Source organism: Ooceraea biroi, chromosome 2, assembly GCF_003672135.1.
Source record: "Ooceraea biroi isolate clonal line C1 chromosome 2, Obir_v5.4, whole genome shotgun sequence".
Classification (NCBI taxonomy): domain Eukaryota; kingdom Metazoa; phylum Arthropoda; class Insecta; order Hymenoptera; family Formicidae; genus Ooceraea; species Ooceraea biroi.
Window position 1 is genome coordinate 8,761,161 of NC_039507.1, and position 18,778 is coordinate 8,779,938.

At 39.9% G+C, this 18,778-nt stretch overlaps 1 protein-coding gene across 9 annotated transcripts in view; it reads right to left on the minus strand.

The window, feature by feature from the left end:
• Positions 1 to 18,778, minus strand: part of LOC105276811 (lachesin) — a 278,627-nt gene that overhangs the window by 252,829 nt on the left and 7,020 nt on the right. For all 9 annotated transcript variants that reach the window (XM_020030837.2, XM_011334738.3, XM_011334737.3 and 6 more), the window contains one exon: positions 14,232 to 14,341. In XM_020030837.2, coding sequence (XP_019886396.1) covers positions 14,232 to 14,304 — 73 coding nt within the window. In that variant the 5' untranslated portion in view covers positions 14,305 to 14,341. The remainder of the gene's footprint in view (positions 1 to 14,231; positions 14,342 to 18,778) is intronic.

Sequence of the window (18,778 nt, forward strand, 5' to 3'; positions counted from 1 at the left end):
CCCATGGATTCACCCTTTCTAGTTTCCTCCTCACCCTTCTTCTATTTCCCCTATGTCTCCACGACGTCGCTGCACTTCGAGAGGAAAACTTTGGCTTGGAAACAGCAACAACAGCAACACCCCTAGATTAATCTAAGACTCTCAACGCACTTCCGCTAAAGCTTCTCACAGCTTTATGCACCGCGAGGCTTCCAAGCATCAGCAAGCGTAACCCGCCGCCATCGTGCACGAACAGCCCGCGGGTCAAATTAGTATCTGTTGCACTGTTATTCAAATTACCGCACAAAAGTTCCGGGGACACTGATGTTGACTTCTTTCGCGTCTTCCTCTTGCTGAAACACCAAGACTCTTCGCTGGGTTAATGCAGTTCCGCGGAGATTTCTCCTCGCGTCGAGAGCCCGCCGCGCGATTTCGAAACGCGAACTTCTTTCTGGCATCTTCACGCATTCGGTGATTTATATTAATTACGAGATGTTGATCGAGAAACAACTCACCGTATATACGGACACCTTCACTTTATATGACGTACTCAGTATCAAGATTGATCGTGCTGTATTATTAAACCGGTGCTCTAGGCCGGTACTCCAATAACTGTCACGCGCGGGCTATCTATTTTACTCTCCGCTAGACTAACATTTTATTAAAGTCGCCGAATCCTCAGCGCGCTGTATTCTCCATTGTTTCTCATTATTTATATAATTCTATTCAGACAATTTTCGCTGCTACGCCACCCTCGACGTCATCAGCCGACGTTTATTCGAGTACAACGCGCGCGTGCATGTATGTACCAGCGTACATACACCGTTTCGCAAATGACTATATGTCGCATCAAACCGACGAGTAAATTTATTTAAATGTAGTTATAAACAGTATTCTCCATCCGAATCAAACTCGATGGAGAGATTCCCTTTATTACGAAATACATCTACGAATAATGACACACGCATTTTGACGGCGCGCAAAGAGCGCTTTTGCAGCTTCGCTTCGGTCGACTGACCAGTACGCCAATATAGCGTGCGCGGTCAAAGAATCATCCGCGATATTATTGACACAAAGGCCGCCGTTACAAGCTACAAATTACCCACGAGCGTCGCGCCAACGCCAACGGCCGAAGTAATAGTGCCTAGGCATTCGACGGTAAGCTGGCTTAGTGGACCCTCTGCCACGATACCGGGCGTACCTTCGGCGTTATGCTAACTGACACTATGAGCTACTTTGCATTAATCGTTCCGGAGAAGTTGCCACGAATACGAGGTATTAAGCCGGGCTTTTCCCATGAGTCTACGCCGTTCAGTCAAACGTAAATGCTACCGCAGCAGAAAAAGGTAAGCGGCTCCCACCTTTTAGCCGATCTGACGAGACGAATCGAGAGCATACAAAGTATGCAAATTTCTATACGCTGTATTGCGAGTGGCGTAAGTGATCGTGTATCATTCTCATCGAAATTGGGACTGATGTTCTCGGGTAGCAAAGTAATGCTACGAGTAAAGCAAAATTCGCGTTAAAATGATACAGTAACTTTAATACAGTACCCGTGTAGAAAAATTAATAGGGTCTTAAAAAGTCCCGATTAATTTCCTCAATATTAATATGGCCCTAAAATGGCATGTAACAAATATTGTTTCGGGACCTTATAAGGAAATAATAAAAAATATTGTTTTAATCATCTGTCCTATCGGGCCACGATGTGGCAATGATAGGGCATCCCTATTTATTCCTTATAGGGACCTTTACTTTCTTATTAGGCCCTAACAATTTTCTGCACGGGTAGGTACGAGCTTTTGATTAAGCAGAACGTTAACTGTGCGCGCTACGTTTGAAGAACCAGAAGAAATGTTTTGTATTTTAACTTCATACAAGTTACTTCTCGAAATAACACAGAAAGCATAAAAGCTTTCATTTAAAGTACTCTTACGCGTTGCATAATTAGGTCTGAAAGTAATAAGCACAGTTAAATCAAACACTTTTATTCCATAAGAAATTAATCTCTCGGACAAATATTTTCACGCGTGTTATTCCTCCGTCTTATTGCGGCGAGTAAATCTTTGAATATCGTCTACGCTGGGTGGACAGATTCTATAAGCGAATCAATAGTGAGATCCATGGAAATTCCTTTTCTTGGCGCGACTCCACGGGAAGCATGGGAAGAACAATGCTCTGGATCCGGGATATCTTTTATACAATTATAGTTTTTACGCGACGCGATCCGGCTGGAAATATGAACGCGAAAGACGGAGAACAACGGGGTGATGGGGATTGCAACGGCAGAGGTGGTGCAAGGAAGCGAAAGAGGAGCGACGGGGAATGAGCCCGGGGCCGAGGAGAAGAGTGAAGGAGGATAGATAATAGCCAGGATAGAATTGTTCCAGGAGCAAAAAACCGATCCATCCCAGAGTGTTATCGGATGGTAGACGCTCGCGAGCCGAGTGCGCCGCTTCGTGCACCCTCCTTCGGAAAATGCCCTTTCGCCCCTCGCTCCCTTGAGAGAAAATTGCTTTATTCGTGCGCGCGACGGTACACATGGCAGTGCCAACTGGCGCACCTTTCGACACCCGTGATAAGCACCGCACACAATTAATCCATCAGCGCTGAAAAATATTTCTTCCTTTTTCCTCTTTACGAGAGGGAAACGAAAGTTCATTTTCCTCGAGTCAACACGTGTCGCAACAGGATCGAGCGGACGAGTTCAATGAATCCTCAGAGCGGATGATCATAGTCTTCTAATTCACCAATTTTATTCTCTAAAACGCACCAACTGATTATAGATGCTGTCACTTTTGTATCAATGCACCCTTCGAACGTGAGAAAGAAAGCCGAGAAGGAACGAGCGTAATTTGTTCGACGAAAGACGTCTCACGGAAACACGACAAATGCAAACGCCAGGAAATTGCAGCTGCGTCTAATTTCAGCATGATAATAATTGCAACGGCACCGCTGTAATGCTTTCAAATCAGAGGCAAATGCTTTTTCATCTCACTCTCGGAAGATGAGTATCCTTCGCGAGGAAGATGGTGACGCTATAACTGGATAAGCGCAAGCCGAAAACGGAGAAGAGAGGAACAGGATGGATGGAATGTTGCAATTAAACATTGTGTTCCTGTTCACCTCCGTTATAACTACTTGACCTAGATCCGGCACGTAACGGCTCTTCCACTTTCCCTTTCGTGTCTTTTGCAATTATTCGCCCGCAATTTATCACGAGAAGACGTCGGCGAACGTTGACGATGATCACAAATACGATTGTCGCCCATGAGAAATCATAAAAATGTCCGAAGTACTTCAAGAATATCTTGAGTATTTTGCAAGTATTCTTGAACGTAGAGTTTCAGAATTATAAAACTTATCGTCGATAAATAATGCCAATTATTACGATATAAAATTCATTTTGCTATACATGGTCATGATTAATTATATATAATTATATACAATAATATTAATTATGTATAATTACAATAATATGTAAAATGCATATACAAGATCTAACTCAATTTTTCAAAGAATCACGTAGGATTTATTTTGCAATCGTCATATTATGATTTTAAAAATGTCATATAAAAAGGGAAAACTATCGAGTTATTTTCTATGTCGGACATACGCGAATAAGATTGCTGGTTGATGGTCCGCAAACGAGACCGCAACTGATGAAGCGGACGGACCAGCTTGGAAAATAGTTGGGAAATGTTGGAAATACTTGGCGCGCGGAGTCCTTCTGTGGTGATATTGCATTTCAACGTGGAAAGCAGAAAGACGAAATTAGACGCCTTAATGCTCCCGTGCATTAAGGAGTTTCCTGGTCGACCTCGCTATTTCCAGCATCCGCAATCGACGATAACCGTCGTAATTTTTCAACTCTGAGTAACTTTAAGAGAAAAAATTTCCTTCTCTCAATATCGCATAATAACGAGTTAAATATGCATAAATTCTGCGTAAATATGCATATTGCTACAATGTTTTCGGAATAACGCGCACAATTATAGAAACAAATTATGTTCATAATTATTTTATACGTATGTTTTGTTCATATTCTCTTATATATTTTAACACATGAAATAATAACAAAAGTTATTTTCCTAAAAAGATGCAAAAAAGAAAAAAGACAGTTGTTATTGTAGCTAATGTAATTGATCTCCTTTCTGATAAATGAATTAGATATGTCAGAACGTTTCATTGTATTGACTGGTTTTTAAATTTATAGAGAACCATATACCGCGACAAAGACACCACTGCACTCAAAACAAAAAAAGAGAACGCAAAGTTGCAGGCTGAAAACGTCAATAAAGGGACGTTTGAGATGCGGCTCTCAAAACGAAACGTCGATCGTTAGGCAGGCGGATAACGAACATCAAAAGTTGTAAAATTGCTGAACAAAGAACGATAATACGGGCGAACGAGCGACTTTACGATTCTTCTTCTTGCGCGCGCGTGCCAATCCCTTTCCTTTCCCGTAACGCGCGTGATGCGTTGCACAAAGCCGACAACTTTAATTTTTTAATTCTGGAGATTGCAAACTTAATGGGTCTTGATAGCAAAAGTTTGCAGATTATGCTATTTGCGTTGCATAATAAGCAACGCTTTGACCTGGCACGATCCATTGTGCATCAAATCGTTGCACTCGCGCGGATGAAAAGCGCAAAATTTGCGCGCGCGTAAGAAGCATAAGAGAAGGTAGCGGCAGAAATGCAGCCGGGAGGAAGATGAATGGCCGCGTGACGCGCATGTAACACGTCTGTAACTTGCAACGCAGCCGGACGTTTTTACAGCGTTAGCCCGACTACGTATCGCCGGGGAAGATGGGACTGTGGAAGCGAGCAGAAGTGTACAGCACGAGACGAAAATACAGCCTGCTGTATCGCTGCAACTCTCCATTTCTCTCTCTCTCTCTCTCGTCTTGTTAATTTCCCTTTGTATCTCGTTGCTTTGTTCTCTATTATACAAATGTATACACACGTCAATGAAACAGTCATAAAAACGAAATGCCAGTGTAATTTTTGCCATCTCGGCGGTTTTCCTATTCCTCTAGTAATGAAGTAAAATGTCCAACGAGAGAATTCGATCTTCCCGTTATTAGGAATGCATCAGAATCTCATTTCTGATTTTCAGGTGAAGCGCGAGATTTTAACTTTTATGTGACATGAATTAAATAAGACAGACGTGTTTTATAGCTTCTCTTTTAAATTATGGATATCGATATTAACAATTCGTAAAAATTGGATCTGCATAGACTCTAACATCTTTTATGAAAGGACATGACAAAGATCATGTCGCGATTATAAATAAAGAGATTCGTAAAAATGATGCATTTTGAAACATAAATAAGCACATTTGGTTGATGACCTAATTTACAACTACAATGTAATTTACAATCACAGGTGGAAATTGACAGTTTCGGAAATTGAAAGTCAACGAAGTTACGCTCTATTCCTTCGTTTCCGAACGGGCACTTTTATCCAACTCGTGAAAATAGGCCGAAAAGCGGTCGCTTTCCGTGAACGCGCACGGAATACGACAGCGCAGTCGAATATGGGAGAATACACGCCTTAAAATTTAATATATCCATTTTTGGAAGCATGGAAACGCCATTAAACGGTTCGCAAGAAGCCACCAAGTCATGCTCATCGAATCGAAAGTTTACACGGACCTTCCGGCACACACACGTGTATGTATGCTACACGCGCGTAAACGCGTGCGTCTCGAATGGGATGAAAGTCAGCTTCCATCTAGCGAACTCGAAGCAAGAAGATATATCGTGCAATTTAAACGTGTATCGCATATCCCGAATATGCACGTAAATACGTCGTATGTATGTATCTATATATAAAATATACCGAGATGCATGTGCGTGTACATGTACCGATTTACATCAAGCCGAGATGCACCGATGTATACCGATGCACTCTTGTGTAAATGTACAAGTATGCAGTTGTAAAATCCCGAAATTATCACATGTGATCGCGACGCTAAGCATGCTTGACGTGCGAGCTATTCAGTTTGTTACGTCATAAAAACAAATTAAATTTTGTACTGAGGATCGTATTGCGATCCAGCATCACGTATCAAAGGTGCGTAAAGATAAAGTTTAAGAAACTATAGCAGTGCAGTAGCGCTGGTTTTTTGCTCCCTTGCATTTCTTCCTAAATGTCGAGTACATTCGTTTTAATAGCGCGACTTCAGAAAATTAAGATAAAACAAGTTGTACGCTACGGTGTGACGTACAGTAAAACAAAAACATCTGACAGATGCTGGAGCAAGTTACGACAATTGCATGAAACAAAACATGGTTGACATGCGCGTTTATTTTCTACCAGTCTCTTAAATGGTATCTTGCGCACACGGTGAAATAATTAAAGTTTCTGTAAAAGTAAGATATACATAAAATATACATGCGATCGTTCTCGTCTGCACTGAAATAGTCTGAAACAGAGGTCTGAAATAATCTTGATTAACGTTAACAACCTACCATTTTCGGAACACTGAATTTTATAATAAATAAATATTTAATAAAAACGGTAAAAAATAATACTCGTTCAAAATGTTCACGATTCACTCTATAAACAGCTTTCAATTAAAATTTATGAAGATTAAAATATTCTCGTCAAGATAAAAATAACATAGAAAATATAAAAATATCAATCGAGTTTTATAAGAAACCTTTAATATAATTATGTCTGCAACGAGCTAATAATGGCTCCTCTCAAGAACTAATATCATGTATAAATTAAATAAAACTGACTTTTTCGCGATCAAAAATACCGTAATAAAGGATGATCAAATTTTTGCAATGCAGAAGCCCCGATGCAGTGCAAATTTCCCTTATCGATGAGAGGTACGAGAACAGTTTATTTTTGTATCTACAGCACAGCACATTTCTATGCTATTCTCGATCCGCTCGTCCCATTCCGTTGCGCTAAAAAGTCGTTCGCTCGTTAACGGCAGTCACAGTCTGCAATTGTAAAAAGAACGATTGCAGTACGTGGCCGATGCAGAAGAAATTTTAGCGTACCAAAAGCTTCTTCATCTACCGTCATTCTCTAATCCTCGGTACGTCCATCTATATTTCGAACCGAACTCACACAATTGAAGAGGAAAAATATACATACAAGCCGAATACCACAATACTCCACTATCGCAAACGTAATGCGACATTTTAAATAGTTGAACAAAATTATCAAGTCAAAAATTTGCGGAATTATTATTTGTCAAACTATCGCATTATATTTTATTATATTTTAGTTTAGTATTATTTATATTTTAATATTATAGCATTATATTATATTTTAGTATTATTTAGTTATTAATTGTTATGATGCATTTCAAGAAAGATTCTCGACATTAGATTAATGTGTGAGTGATATTTCAAAAAATATAAAACTCGGAATTTCTCTTATATTTTAAAGTGAGCAACTTTAAATGCACGTTTGATATTTTATTCTTTCGCTCTTCAATTATATGAGATTTCCCTTTGCATAAGTTCACGCTCGCTTAATAATACATCTCGCAAGAGGACAAATAATGTCGCGATGCAAGTGCACGCTCTGTAAAGTTTGACAATAGCATTTTGCCGTCATAACGCAACGGTGCACCGTGACGTACGTAAATGAAGTGATACATGCACGTACGGGAATAGTAGCGATAAAAGTATACACATAATGCACCAACACTTCTACTTTTTTACCACGACAAAACGTCCAGTGATAGTCGTCGACAGCGTTCATCCGCTTTCACAGATTTCAAAGTGACTTTCATGTTCCTGTGCTTACGTCAACGAAGCATTTTGTATTCTGCACGCTTTTGTATATCAAATATGTATTCCTGGAGTTCTATCGAATAAAAGGCAAACTGTATATTAATAGGAGAACGAAATTTAGCTCCAGCTTTTAGTTTCAATTTTCTTGCTAATATGAAAAATGAGGTCAGTCAAGTACATCTTCAATATGTACCAATATAAATGTTATATTTCTTTTAAGAATTCAATTCTTTATGGACGGAAACTAACTGAAAGATTGAATTTCTTATACGAAGAATGGGGATTGTCTCCGTCGAAACAGAATAAGAATTTTTTCTTTCATTCCGCTTACGTTCTGAAAAATGTGAAAAATATTTTATCTTTATTGCCTAATTCATTGTTATGTGTTGCTTACGTTTATGTTCCGCACTAAATCTTCAAATATCTTTAATAACGGATAGATAATGAAAACTTCTCTAGTACAATACTACTACTAATATTAATCTAGTACAATACAGAAAATAATAGATTGCACCCGCACGCGTATTATTATATAATACTATCTCGTGATTCTGCAGTTATCATAAACAAATTGCCTATCTTGTATTTCGTACATACAAATCGATAATTTGCACTGCATCTCTTTTTTCGCAAACTCTCCTTTAAAGAAGCATCGTCAGTTCTTTGACACAATTAACATTTTCTGTCATTCACTTGTCCATATTCAAAACTTAGAAAGACGTTTACGGTAACTTCGCAACACTCAGTACGTACCTATTTCGCGCGGAAAATTTCTCATCATTACGTGAACCGAGATAGGTAAGAGGGCTGTAGAGCGAAAGAGTGGATCGGGCATGAATGCGTATGTAGGGTGGCCCGGGGGTTAAGTGGCAGGTAGCGGTCGCGCGCATAACGGCACTAATGTACATTTAATGTCTTAACTTTGAATGCGACTCGCAGGCTGCCGCAAGATAACATTTTAAATATGTTTTTGCATTTACGCGGCCGACCGGTCTTCATGACGCGACACAAGAGGAGAAAGAAAGAAAGAGCGAGACAGCAGGAGGGAAAGGAGAGCCACTGAATAAGGCAAGGAAAAAAGAAAGTTTTTAACACAACGATTGTGAGCTCGACTATGTTCCTCCATCCCTCCCAAGGCGCCGCAACTAAGGTACTTTTTCCAAGGGATTTCCGCGCTTTTTCTCTATTTCTCTTTCTTTAGTAGAAAGGCTGCATCAAGAATCTACGATCTTACTGTCGACTAGGGAATACCAGAAGTTTTTCCATTCGCCACAACGACGAAAGAAACGAAGTGGCGCGGGAAACGCCCTTATTTGACTCCCGACATGACGAGCGAATTTTAGCAGATTTTGTGAGAACTTGTTAGAGATCGGCAGTCACGTTTATTGTGTGAATGCAATCGCACCGCGTTAATTTTAACTAAAGCCGATCTGTTTGATGATAAATGAGCGGATAAAGAATGAGTATTAAAAGGAATATAGAACATCGTACGAAATATTGAAAATATTTTCGCATGAAATTCAATAAATATAAAATATTGAAGATATACTTATCCTTTATGAAACAACGTGACATACATTATCGGGCAAAGTTACGATTTATAATAATAACTACAAGAATACACAGAAAACTGTCAGATCGAGAATCATTATAGATATATTTTTGTCATCTATTCTTGAATCTAGAGCATTTCGTCGAAGCAATTAGAATTGACATTTTTATTGCTAAATCGTAAATCTCTATTCGAGCCGTCAATGCAGTTAATTTTATTTTTCATTAATTTCGTGTATAAACCATAAATATTACGTTTAATATAGCATAAAAAGAGATATCCGTTGAAAAATTATCGCAGCACAGAATAGTCAACAATCTCAGCAATAAATCACTTTTTTAGTTTAATCATTATTTTGTGTATTATTGTAACTCTTCTTAGCTGCTTTTCCAATTTCCATATACTTTTTTTTCCATTTTCAGTAAAATTGTAGCGTTACCACATGTACTACATTGTAGACTGTTTTATGCTATAACAAAAATAGTTTTCGTAAATTTTTATATATTTAAAAGTACAAAAGTTCAATCTTCGAGTTTCGATTAGTTTCTAAATTCGTATTAACTTAATTTATCTAGTCCTAGCACATCTAGTCCTTTATACCTATACTGTTCAAGATAACACAGACTAAATCTGCATATTTGAAAACAATTTATATCACAAGACTGATTTTTCGCAAAATCAGTTCCGATTAGCTGGGCTTCTTAGGGATCATGTTTCTAAACGTGAAAGAAATGCGTCCCCGCTGAATTAAGGGCTAAAATGTGCGACAGTCTCCTTTAAACAGATGGCATCTCGCGATAAATTCCACGCTCTAGCGCGCACCACCGCGCCATTCTGCGTAGTCTCATTGCTCCATTCAGGGCCGCCTGCTAAACTGACATTATTGCGCGTAACGCGAGTGCTCGGCGTATTCGAATTTATTCGGTGTGCAAGCCGTCGACAGGTTCGTTCGTATGCATAGCCCGGCATGTTGATTGGCTGGTGCGCAAAGTCGTGCTCCCATGCCGGCAAAGTCCGTCGTCCGTGGCTGCTCTGTACCTCGCAGATATTGCACACACGCGCGCGCGTTGTATTAATATGTATTTAAATTAGCGTGCCTCAAAGCGATACGAAATTACGGCGCTCGCTGCCATAGACGGCCGCTGATGAATGGATTACACGCGCACTGCTTAGGCCGGTCCTAATCAATGACGCGGATGTCCCGCCACGCGATAATTTCGGAATTCCGAGAGCTCTCGCATCATTCGCATCCCTCGCGTCATCGAATCGCTCATCGTTATCATCACTTTCCAAATTCAACCTTAACCATGAGGATTCAAATATTGGGTCATTAGGTATGAAACTTTACAAATGTAAAAGCGCCATCTTTAACATTTGTTATCTCAAATTTGGCGCCAGACGTCAGTATCAGGTTAGGTTAGTGTGATAGATGTATGTTCGCTCTTCAAATGTCATATTTGTTTGTTCAAATATCTTCATTAGTTTTATTGGTGGATTCTTTTTTATAGAACTATGGAAAAGTCCAAAATTCGTGTGATTTATGAATATGAGTTCCGCCGTGGAACCACAGGGTCGGAGACGGCTCGTAATATCAACGCTGTATTTGGTGAAGGTTCAACTACTAAAGCAACGGTGGGCAATTGGTTCAAAAACTTCAGAGGTGGAGATTTCAGCCTCGCTAATGAGCCACGTGGAAGACCAAAGACGAAGGTGGATAATGATCACTTGAGAGCCGTAGTAGAGTCCGATCCATCTCAAAGTACACGTGAATTGGCATCGATACTCAATGTTTCCATACCCAACATATTGGTTCATTTAGCTGCAATTGGTAAGATAAAGAAGTTGGACAAATGGGTCCCGCACGAATTGACCGATGTGCAGCAGGCGCAACGTCTAGAGGCTTCCCTTTCTTTGCTTTCCCGTCACAAAAATGAATCTTTTTTGAATCGAATTGTGACCTGCGATGAAAAGTGGATACTCTACGACAATCGTAAACGCTCACATCAGTGGTTGAACGCTGATGAACCACCGAGACATCACGCGAAACCCAACATTACACAGAAGAAGCTTATGGTGACTGTTTGGTGGTCCAGGTCAGGTGTTATCTACTACAACTTTATGAAACCTGGTACATCGATAACGGCCGAAGTATATTGCAAGCAACTGGACGAAATGATGCAACAACTTGCTATTAAACAACCGAAATTGGTCAATCGGTCAATGCCAATGCTGTTGCATGATAATGCTCGACCGCACACTGCACGACTGACCGTGGCAAAGCTACGGGAGTTGGAATTGGAAACTCTCCGTCATCCACCATATTCACCAGATCTATCACCTACCGACTATCACTTCTTCCGGAATTTGGACAACTTGTTGGTGGGAAAATTCTTCAATTGTCAACAGGCAGTCGAAACAGCCTTCCGCGACTTCATCGATTCCCGTACTCCTGGCTTCTATAGTAGAGGCATAGACCAACTACCACTAAAATGGCAGAAGTGTGTAGATAACATGGGCGCATACTTCGATTGAAAATAAATCATGTCCATGTGCCAAAAAATGCAAAAGTTTATGTTCTATTTGTAAAGTTTCATACTTAATGACCCAATATTAGGTCATTAAGTAATCCAGGTCGCGTTTAGATGGCTATATAAATATTGCAACGATGTTTCGGAGAATTTTGTTCTTGTTCTTTAAACGTTGCCTATTCTGCTATAAAATTAATATACGAGAAGCTATATTGTATAGTCATAAATATGTGTTTACTTTAATTCATCGTTATCCAGATGCGACCCAAATTACTTAGTTAATGACCTAATAGTTCTGAATTGCGTGTATTTATCTGGCGGCGAGTAAATCGAAAATAAAGTCGAAAGCAATTAAATGTTGATATATATAGAGAGATAGATATAGATATCGAATTATTAAAATGCTAATTAGATATCCCGAACATTTTATCGGCACAAGAACAATTTACGATCGGAAAACGGTAATAATAATGCGCGCATGATAATAATGCGTGCCGCGTGTGCAAGCGATGTGTTATTTCCATTATGCAACGCACTTCGCGTACATACGATCGTAACGAATCGTGCGTGTACGCTCCGAGCGGAATCCGATGGCATGAAATCACATTTAATTTCAACTATCCTAATATTAGCTTTCTTCGATAATACAGTAAATGTACCAACGTGATAGTCCGCTGCACGATTTCGAAGATCACCCACTTACCGCCGTTTCCGCTAATCTCTCCGGATAGCATGAAGGAAAAGTACCGTGCGTTTCAACGGCAATCGTATTCCGGAATTAGAAAATGGCTTTGCTATATCTGCGAGACAACGGCAAATGCGCGCCATCGTTGCTCTTGACAACGCCGAATGCAATCTCCCCGAGGCGAAAAGTTTGAAGTGATGTAACAAGTTACGTAACTTCATGTAAAGGTACCGGATGGTAATCATCGATGAAACCGTCGCGCGTGACGAGATAAAAACAAAACTATTCTCTCCCTTTCAAACGTTGTAGGAAGCATGCGACAACGCGGCGATACTGCGATCACAGTAACATTGCAACCGGAAGAGCGATGGCGGAATTGTTTGCCGCGCGCAAAAAATCACGTCGCATTTATTTCGCGATCGATGTGACACCGTCGCGCAACGTGTCATGTAACTTCGGGACAACAGAAACCCTTTAGTCGCGATATCGGGAATTAAAAATTACGAAACCGATAAATGCCACGCACTTTCCGATTGCCTGGCCGAAAAAATCAAGATAAAATAAATTGTATTTCAGTCACATTTGTACTTCATAATTTACTATTTCTTAGTAATTTTATTCTAGTCTATTTATTAATCTGTCAGATGTAAGATCTTGAATAAAGTGTAAAATATATAGATAAATAAAAGTATGATAGAAATCTAACAGCATGAATTCCTTATAATATAATTCCTTATAATGACAGAAGCTGTCATTACATTAAATCACATGTTATCGCATCAAAATTAAATCACTAAAAAATTAAACAAGAACAGGACAAAATCTACAGTTAGTTATTATTTTATTCAATATTTAATTATTTAATGCAACTAATAAAAAAAATATAAAGAGGGGTAATCTTGTCTATCGATAACGAGCTCCTAACAAAAGGTTCTTTAACCCATTCTGGATCGAAAAGTGGCACATGACTATATATAACTATATATAACGACTATATATAATTGTGTACAACTTGATCAAGTCGGAGGCGAAAATATCGAGCTTTCGCAGTAAACCGTCTCACGACTTAGCAAACAACGATCCGCGATGCAGTTCTCCACTGTTTCGCAGTGGTCCTAGCAGATGTTACAACAATCGTACGTGACGAACCCGCGTAATTAGCCTGTGCACACTGTCCCGTGAGAGTACCAAGAGAGACAGACAAACAGACAGAGAGACAGAGTGACCATATTACGAATCTGCTCGTAACACGATCGCACCGCCTTATCGAGCCGCAATAACAGCTCGCCGTTATTTGCCGACGGATTATATCCCGGTAATCAATTTCACCCTCGATGACGATTTAGCGTGCAGCTACTGAAGTCCAGACTAACGTAAGTTACGTTCAAACGCGCGAAAACAACGGCAATTCAGCGTTGCACGCAAATTCGGATATTTCATCGCGCGACGTACGTGCGGACGATCGAACGGACGCGAACAAAAGTGATAATATTTGTCGTTGTGTAAATATACCGTAAATCGGGAAATTAAATTTATCGGCAGCGCAATAGAGATATTCGAGCGTTTGTGCCTTACGGCGAATTTAATTACATCGTATCGCGGACGTACTATGTTCAGCCCGCAGGTGCATGGCACACATCCAAAATTGTCTCTCGTTTAAATTCCGATGTTAAAGCAAGGGGATATGAAAAAAATATCGATACATCTGTATCGCTCACGTACCTTGGCACATTATGGTGATAATATGCAGTATACTGATGGTCAAGTATCGGCTTCGCCTTTGTCGGTCCGCCATTTTCCGCTCGGTGTCCGCTTCGAGTTTGGGAGACGATCTGCAATAATAAAAAGCTCGCTAAAGATCTTTCATGAGATAACACCCGCATGACGAAGGTTTTATCAAATGTATTTTCCACATCATGCGACGCCCTTCAACCTTTTTCAGCGAAATGGAATAAAACAGAAAAGGACTGATAATAAAACGCGCGTGAAATCGATCGTAAATGATTGAACGCATTTGTCATTAACAATGTGCCATTCGTCAAGATCGCGTTACGTGCGGTTGTTGTCCGTGAGCAAACAGAGATTGCGCTGGCTATTAGTGGTCTTCGGCAAATAACCCTCCTGTTCTATCATTAAAGGCACGATATAAATCTGGCACAATGCGCGGCGAACAGGCTCGCGTCCATGTCAATCCGGCATAATATACGTGACTGAATGCCGCTCGCGATGTTGCAACATGCCGATTGGTCGGAAACGCACGCAGCCGTGGAATCATTCACGCATGGCTAAGTCGGTGTAACGCGAGGCCGCAGTAATTAACGAACGGCCAATGTTAATCAGACTTATCAACTTGAGATACACGTAGGTACATGATCCCCGACAAGATGCGAACTGCGATTCATAGTTCAAGTTCGTATTCATTCAATATCGGCGCACGCCGATAGCTATTGATGTGCTGTGCCGAATACGAAAACCAGATGCGCACCAATTCATCGCGAATCTGCCATGGAAAGTGAAGCGTGCCTTATTATCTGACACGTCATGTATAAGCTCGTCTTTATATATAAATACGTATAAATAACGTTATTCGAGATATAAATGAGATTTTTTGATAGCTAGAAGTATGAGAAGGAAGCAACATGAATTTTCTACAGAAAGACGAGTGATATATGTGTACACTAAGGTGCATTAATTCGCGTGGTAGCGAATATATATATTTATTAATATTAATATATATATTATATATATGTGTATATTATAATATTATATACATGTAATATATATGTATGTATATATATATATATATATATTATTATATATAGTAATATTAATAAATATTAATATAAATATTTGCTACCACGCGAATCAATGCACCTTAGTGTACATGAAATGCTAGACGTGTATAATGTTTTAATAAATCTGAATTAATGCATGCAATGCACGCAACAACTATTTCTCCCTACAATTACGAATTCTGAATAGAATTAAAATGCATTAATTGAATCTTTTTTAATGAGAATGTTAGTAAACACAATTCTTTTTAATATTAATATTGACATTATGTATATTCTTTGTGATATTAACCATCTATACGTAACGGTAAAATAATATTTGATTTTGTGTCCTTGTAATTATTACACCTTTATGAGATGAAATGTATAATAAATATTTTGTCTATTTCCATCATCTATTATTATTGTTACGAATTATGCATGTGCGTGCATCCGATGCGAGCTGAATATTTTCTAGCTAAAGCTCGCAGTGTAACGAAAGTTTTCGCGCGCGTACAGACCATTATACGGATATTTAAAGTGCAAAGAGTCTTCTAATATAACGCGCGTAATGCGCAATTCATAATGTTATCACGAGTTTTACTGGATATATAACAAGGATTTCCATAACGATGCCACGTTGATACTCGAGTAAAACAGCCTGCGTCGCCGCAGCCCTGAATTTACTTCTACTATCGCGCGCTCGCTCCATAATTAGCAAACTCAGTTACGTAACACTGTTACAGTAACGCTCGTGTTCCTTTATTCATTTTTCTCGTAAACTCGCTCGTGACGGACTCGCCGAAAAACGCTGTACGTGAATAGCCGCTGGCAATTTTCTATCACTATCTATCTGCTAGTTACTTCCAGTTGCTGTAATATGGAACAATACGATCACTGATAAGTAAACAGCAGCAAACGCGACAGCAAGATTTTGCGAACATCTTATAACTATTAAATACAACAACTCAAGGTGCACCTCGTACAAAAAAGAAACGCGGAGAGTAATATTAAGATATTACCAGCTTCCCTGTTATTATCAAAATTTTATTTAAAATATCAAGAGAAGTTCACAGAATGTTGCATCTGACGAAAGTGTAAATAAATTAATTAAAAATTGTCTATATAGTATAAACAATGTCGATTTGCAGCGATGTCCGTGGTAAAGAAACACGTACAAAGAATTACAATCGTAAAGTGTTGAAATTCCAACACCTTGATTATATGCAAATACATAAGCGTGTCACGCAAGGAGTCACGTAGTTTAGGTATCTTCGTGTTATGTCACGTCTACTCGGTGAAGACCGCAGTTAGTGCATGCTAAACTTTGAAGGCATACACAGGCTATGTTTACGCTCGAGAAACGAGCATCCGAGAGACTGAACGTCGAATAGTTATGAGATGCACACTGAAGTTGAAACGAAATTTTGATATTAATCCTTTTAGCAGCAAGCAGCATTTACGACAATGAGCTACTCCAGATAAAACAGAAAAGATGTAAAAATTTCTAGGATTAAATTTCACTACATATAATATCAATCAAACAATATAAAAGCTATAATAAAATACTTTTATTATACCACTCTGATTTTTATGGAATTTGTAAAACCGATAGAATAAAATAAATCAAATATTGCGCTCATTAAAACATGATAAAGACTATCTATTATGTTTTGCGCTTAAATTGATCAATACCATTTCACAAATAAAAGTACGAGCATTATGTGCTTAAATACGGATTTTATGTAACACACGTAATCTCTCCGATTTTCCTCCCGAATCCGAATCCATTATTATCGTCCTGTTCTACCGTTTATCTCACAGAACATTTGCGCAACAAATCCATTTGATCATGAGTAAGTCAATCCTTAGTATATCATCAATTATTGTTACGGCAATTCCCCGCACATTCGTTTACGCGTTAATTTAAACGTTTCCAGAAATTGCTCCAATTACCAAACGCTACCATATCGTTCCCGACTTTGCGCCCCGGCGCCGTAACAATTATTTCACCCTCCTCATTCCCACCCCGTCACTCGCTACTGTTTACAATTACCGTAGTGCCAGTCGATCTCTTTTAACGACGCATCGATAGTTTAACGTGAATTGAACCGAACCGGACTGACCGTTAGCGGTGCAAGCCGGGTCTCGTCGCGCCGTTGCGTCGCTCCCCGGTCCGTCGCGACGAGTCGAGATTTACGAGGTGATTTACAAATTGGCGGTTATTGTGCCCCGCTCCGAAATCAAACTGTCCCCTAAATCAAAACATCTGCCGGCGTTCATTAAACGTCAAGCCAATCCCCGGGAAATCGACCGGGAAGAGCTCGTGACGCTTCCGCGGCCGACGTCGCGTCGGGCCACAACGACGGTTGTACTACTGCCGCTTCCTCTCTCCTGTCGGTCCCGATGTTTCTGCTGCTACTGCTGTATTGCAGGAGGCTGCGATCCAATCGCGCAACGACACGACGGCGTCAAATTTGCCGGATTTGTCGCTGATAAGCGTAAATCGTCGCCGCATGCCGGTTTGTTTTCGCAGTGTATTTGCAGCGAGGAGCGCGCGACGTCAAAAACAGTTAAATTTTGCGCGACCCGAGTGCACGCGTTATTCGCGCGTGGCCGATCGGTATCAGCCTATCGACTTAAATCACACCGTCCTGTTTTTAATCGATCGATGCATGGGGCGATAGGCGCGCAGCCTCGCCACGATATTTCGTTTCAATTTTCGATCTCGCTCGAGTTTCTCTGTACCCACCGCAATAATAGGAATTTATGTGGACGGAAACCGATGTTTCGCAAACTGAAAGCCAAATCAGGATTACTGATATTACCGTAAATGACTCTCAGTTATGGTAATTAATTTATGACACAGAGACGGCTACATAATATTACTAATAATAACAACAAGTGTCATGTGTTATCGCGCGTAATGCAGTATGAAACTAAATGGACTCCCCTCAAAATGCCCCCAAAACATGAACGATATACGATGGAGGAAATACAGATCGTAATAATTCACGAGTGTCTCATAAAGATTACATTACACGCATTATTAGGCACGAATCATGACGCTTTGTTGTGCCAGAGTGTCACGACGACAGTCGTTTTCCATCTTTCTCGATGGATATTCAGCGTTTAGACGCGCGACATAGTTAACGACTAATAACTTACGTAACGAACTCATATATCGCACGCGGTAAACGTAAAAGCAGCCGAAAACGTCGACACAATTGCCGTCACCAGTCGAGGAACAGGCTCCGGCTCCATAGTGAACCCGCAACGTTCGATACAGGACAACGTCTCTATTTTCTTTACGACAGGCATTACTTTTATTATCCGCCGTCATAAAAGCACGGGTGAGAAAAACAGCTGGGACAAAAGAAACGTTACGACTTCTTGTTATACGACATGGGTAATCGTCGATATCCAACTTGGTGTACCTGGTCAGCGAGGCGTCTTTTTCTATCTACCTTAGCGATTAGCGACGATGACAAAGAAATC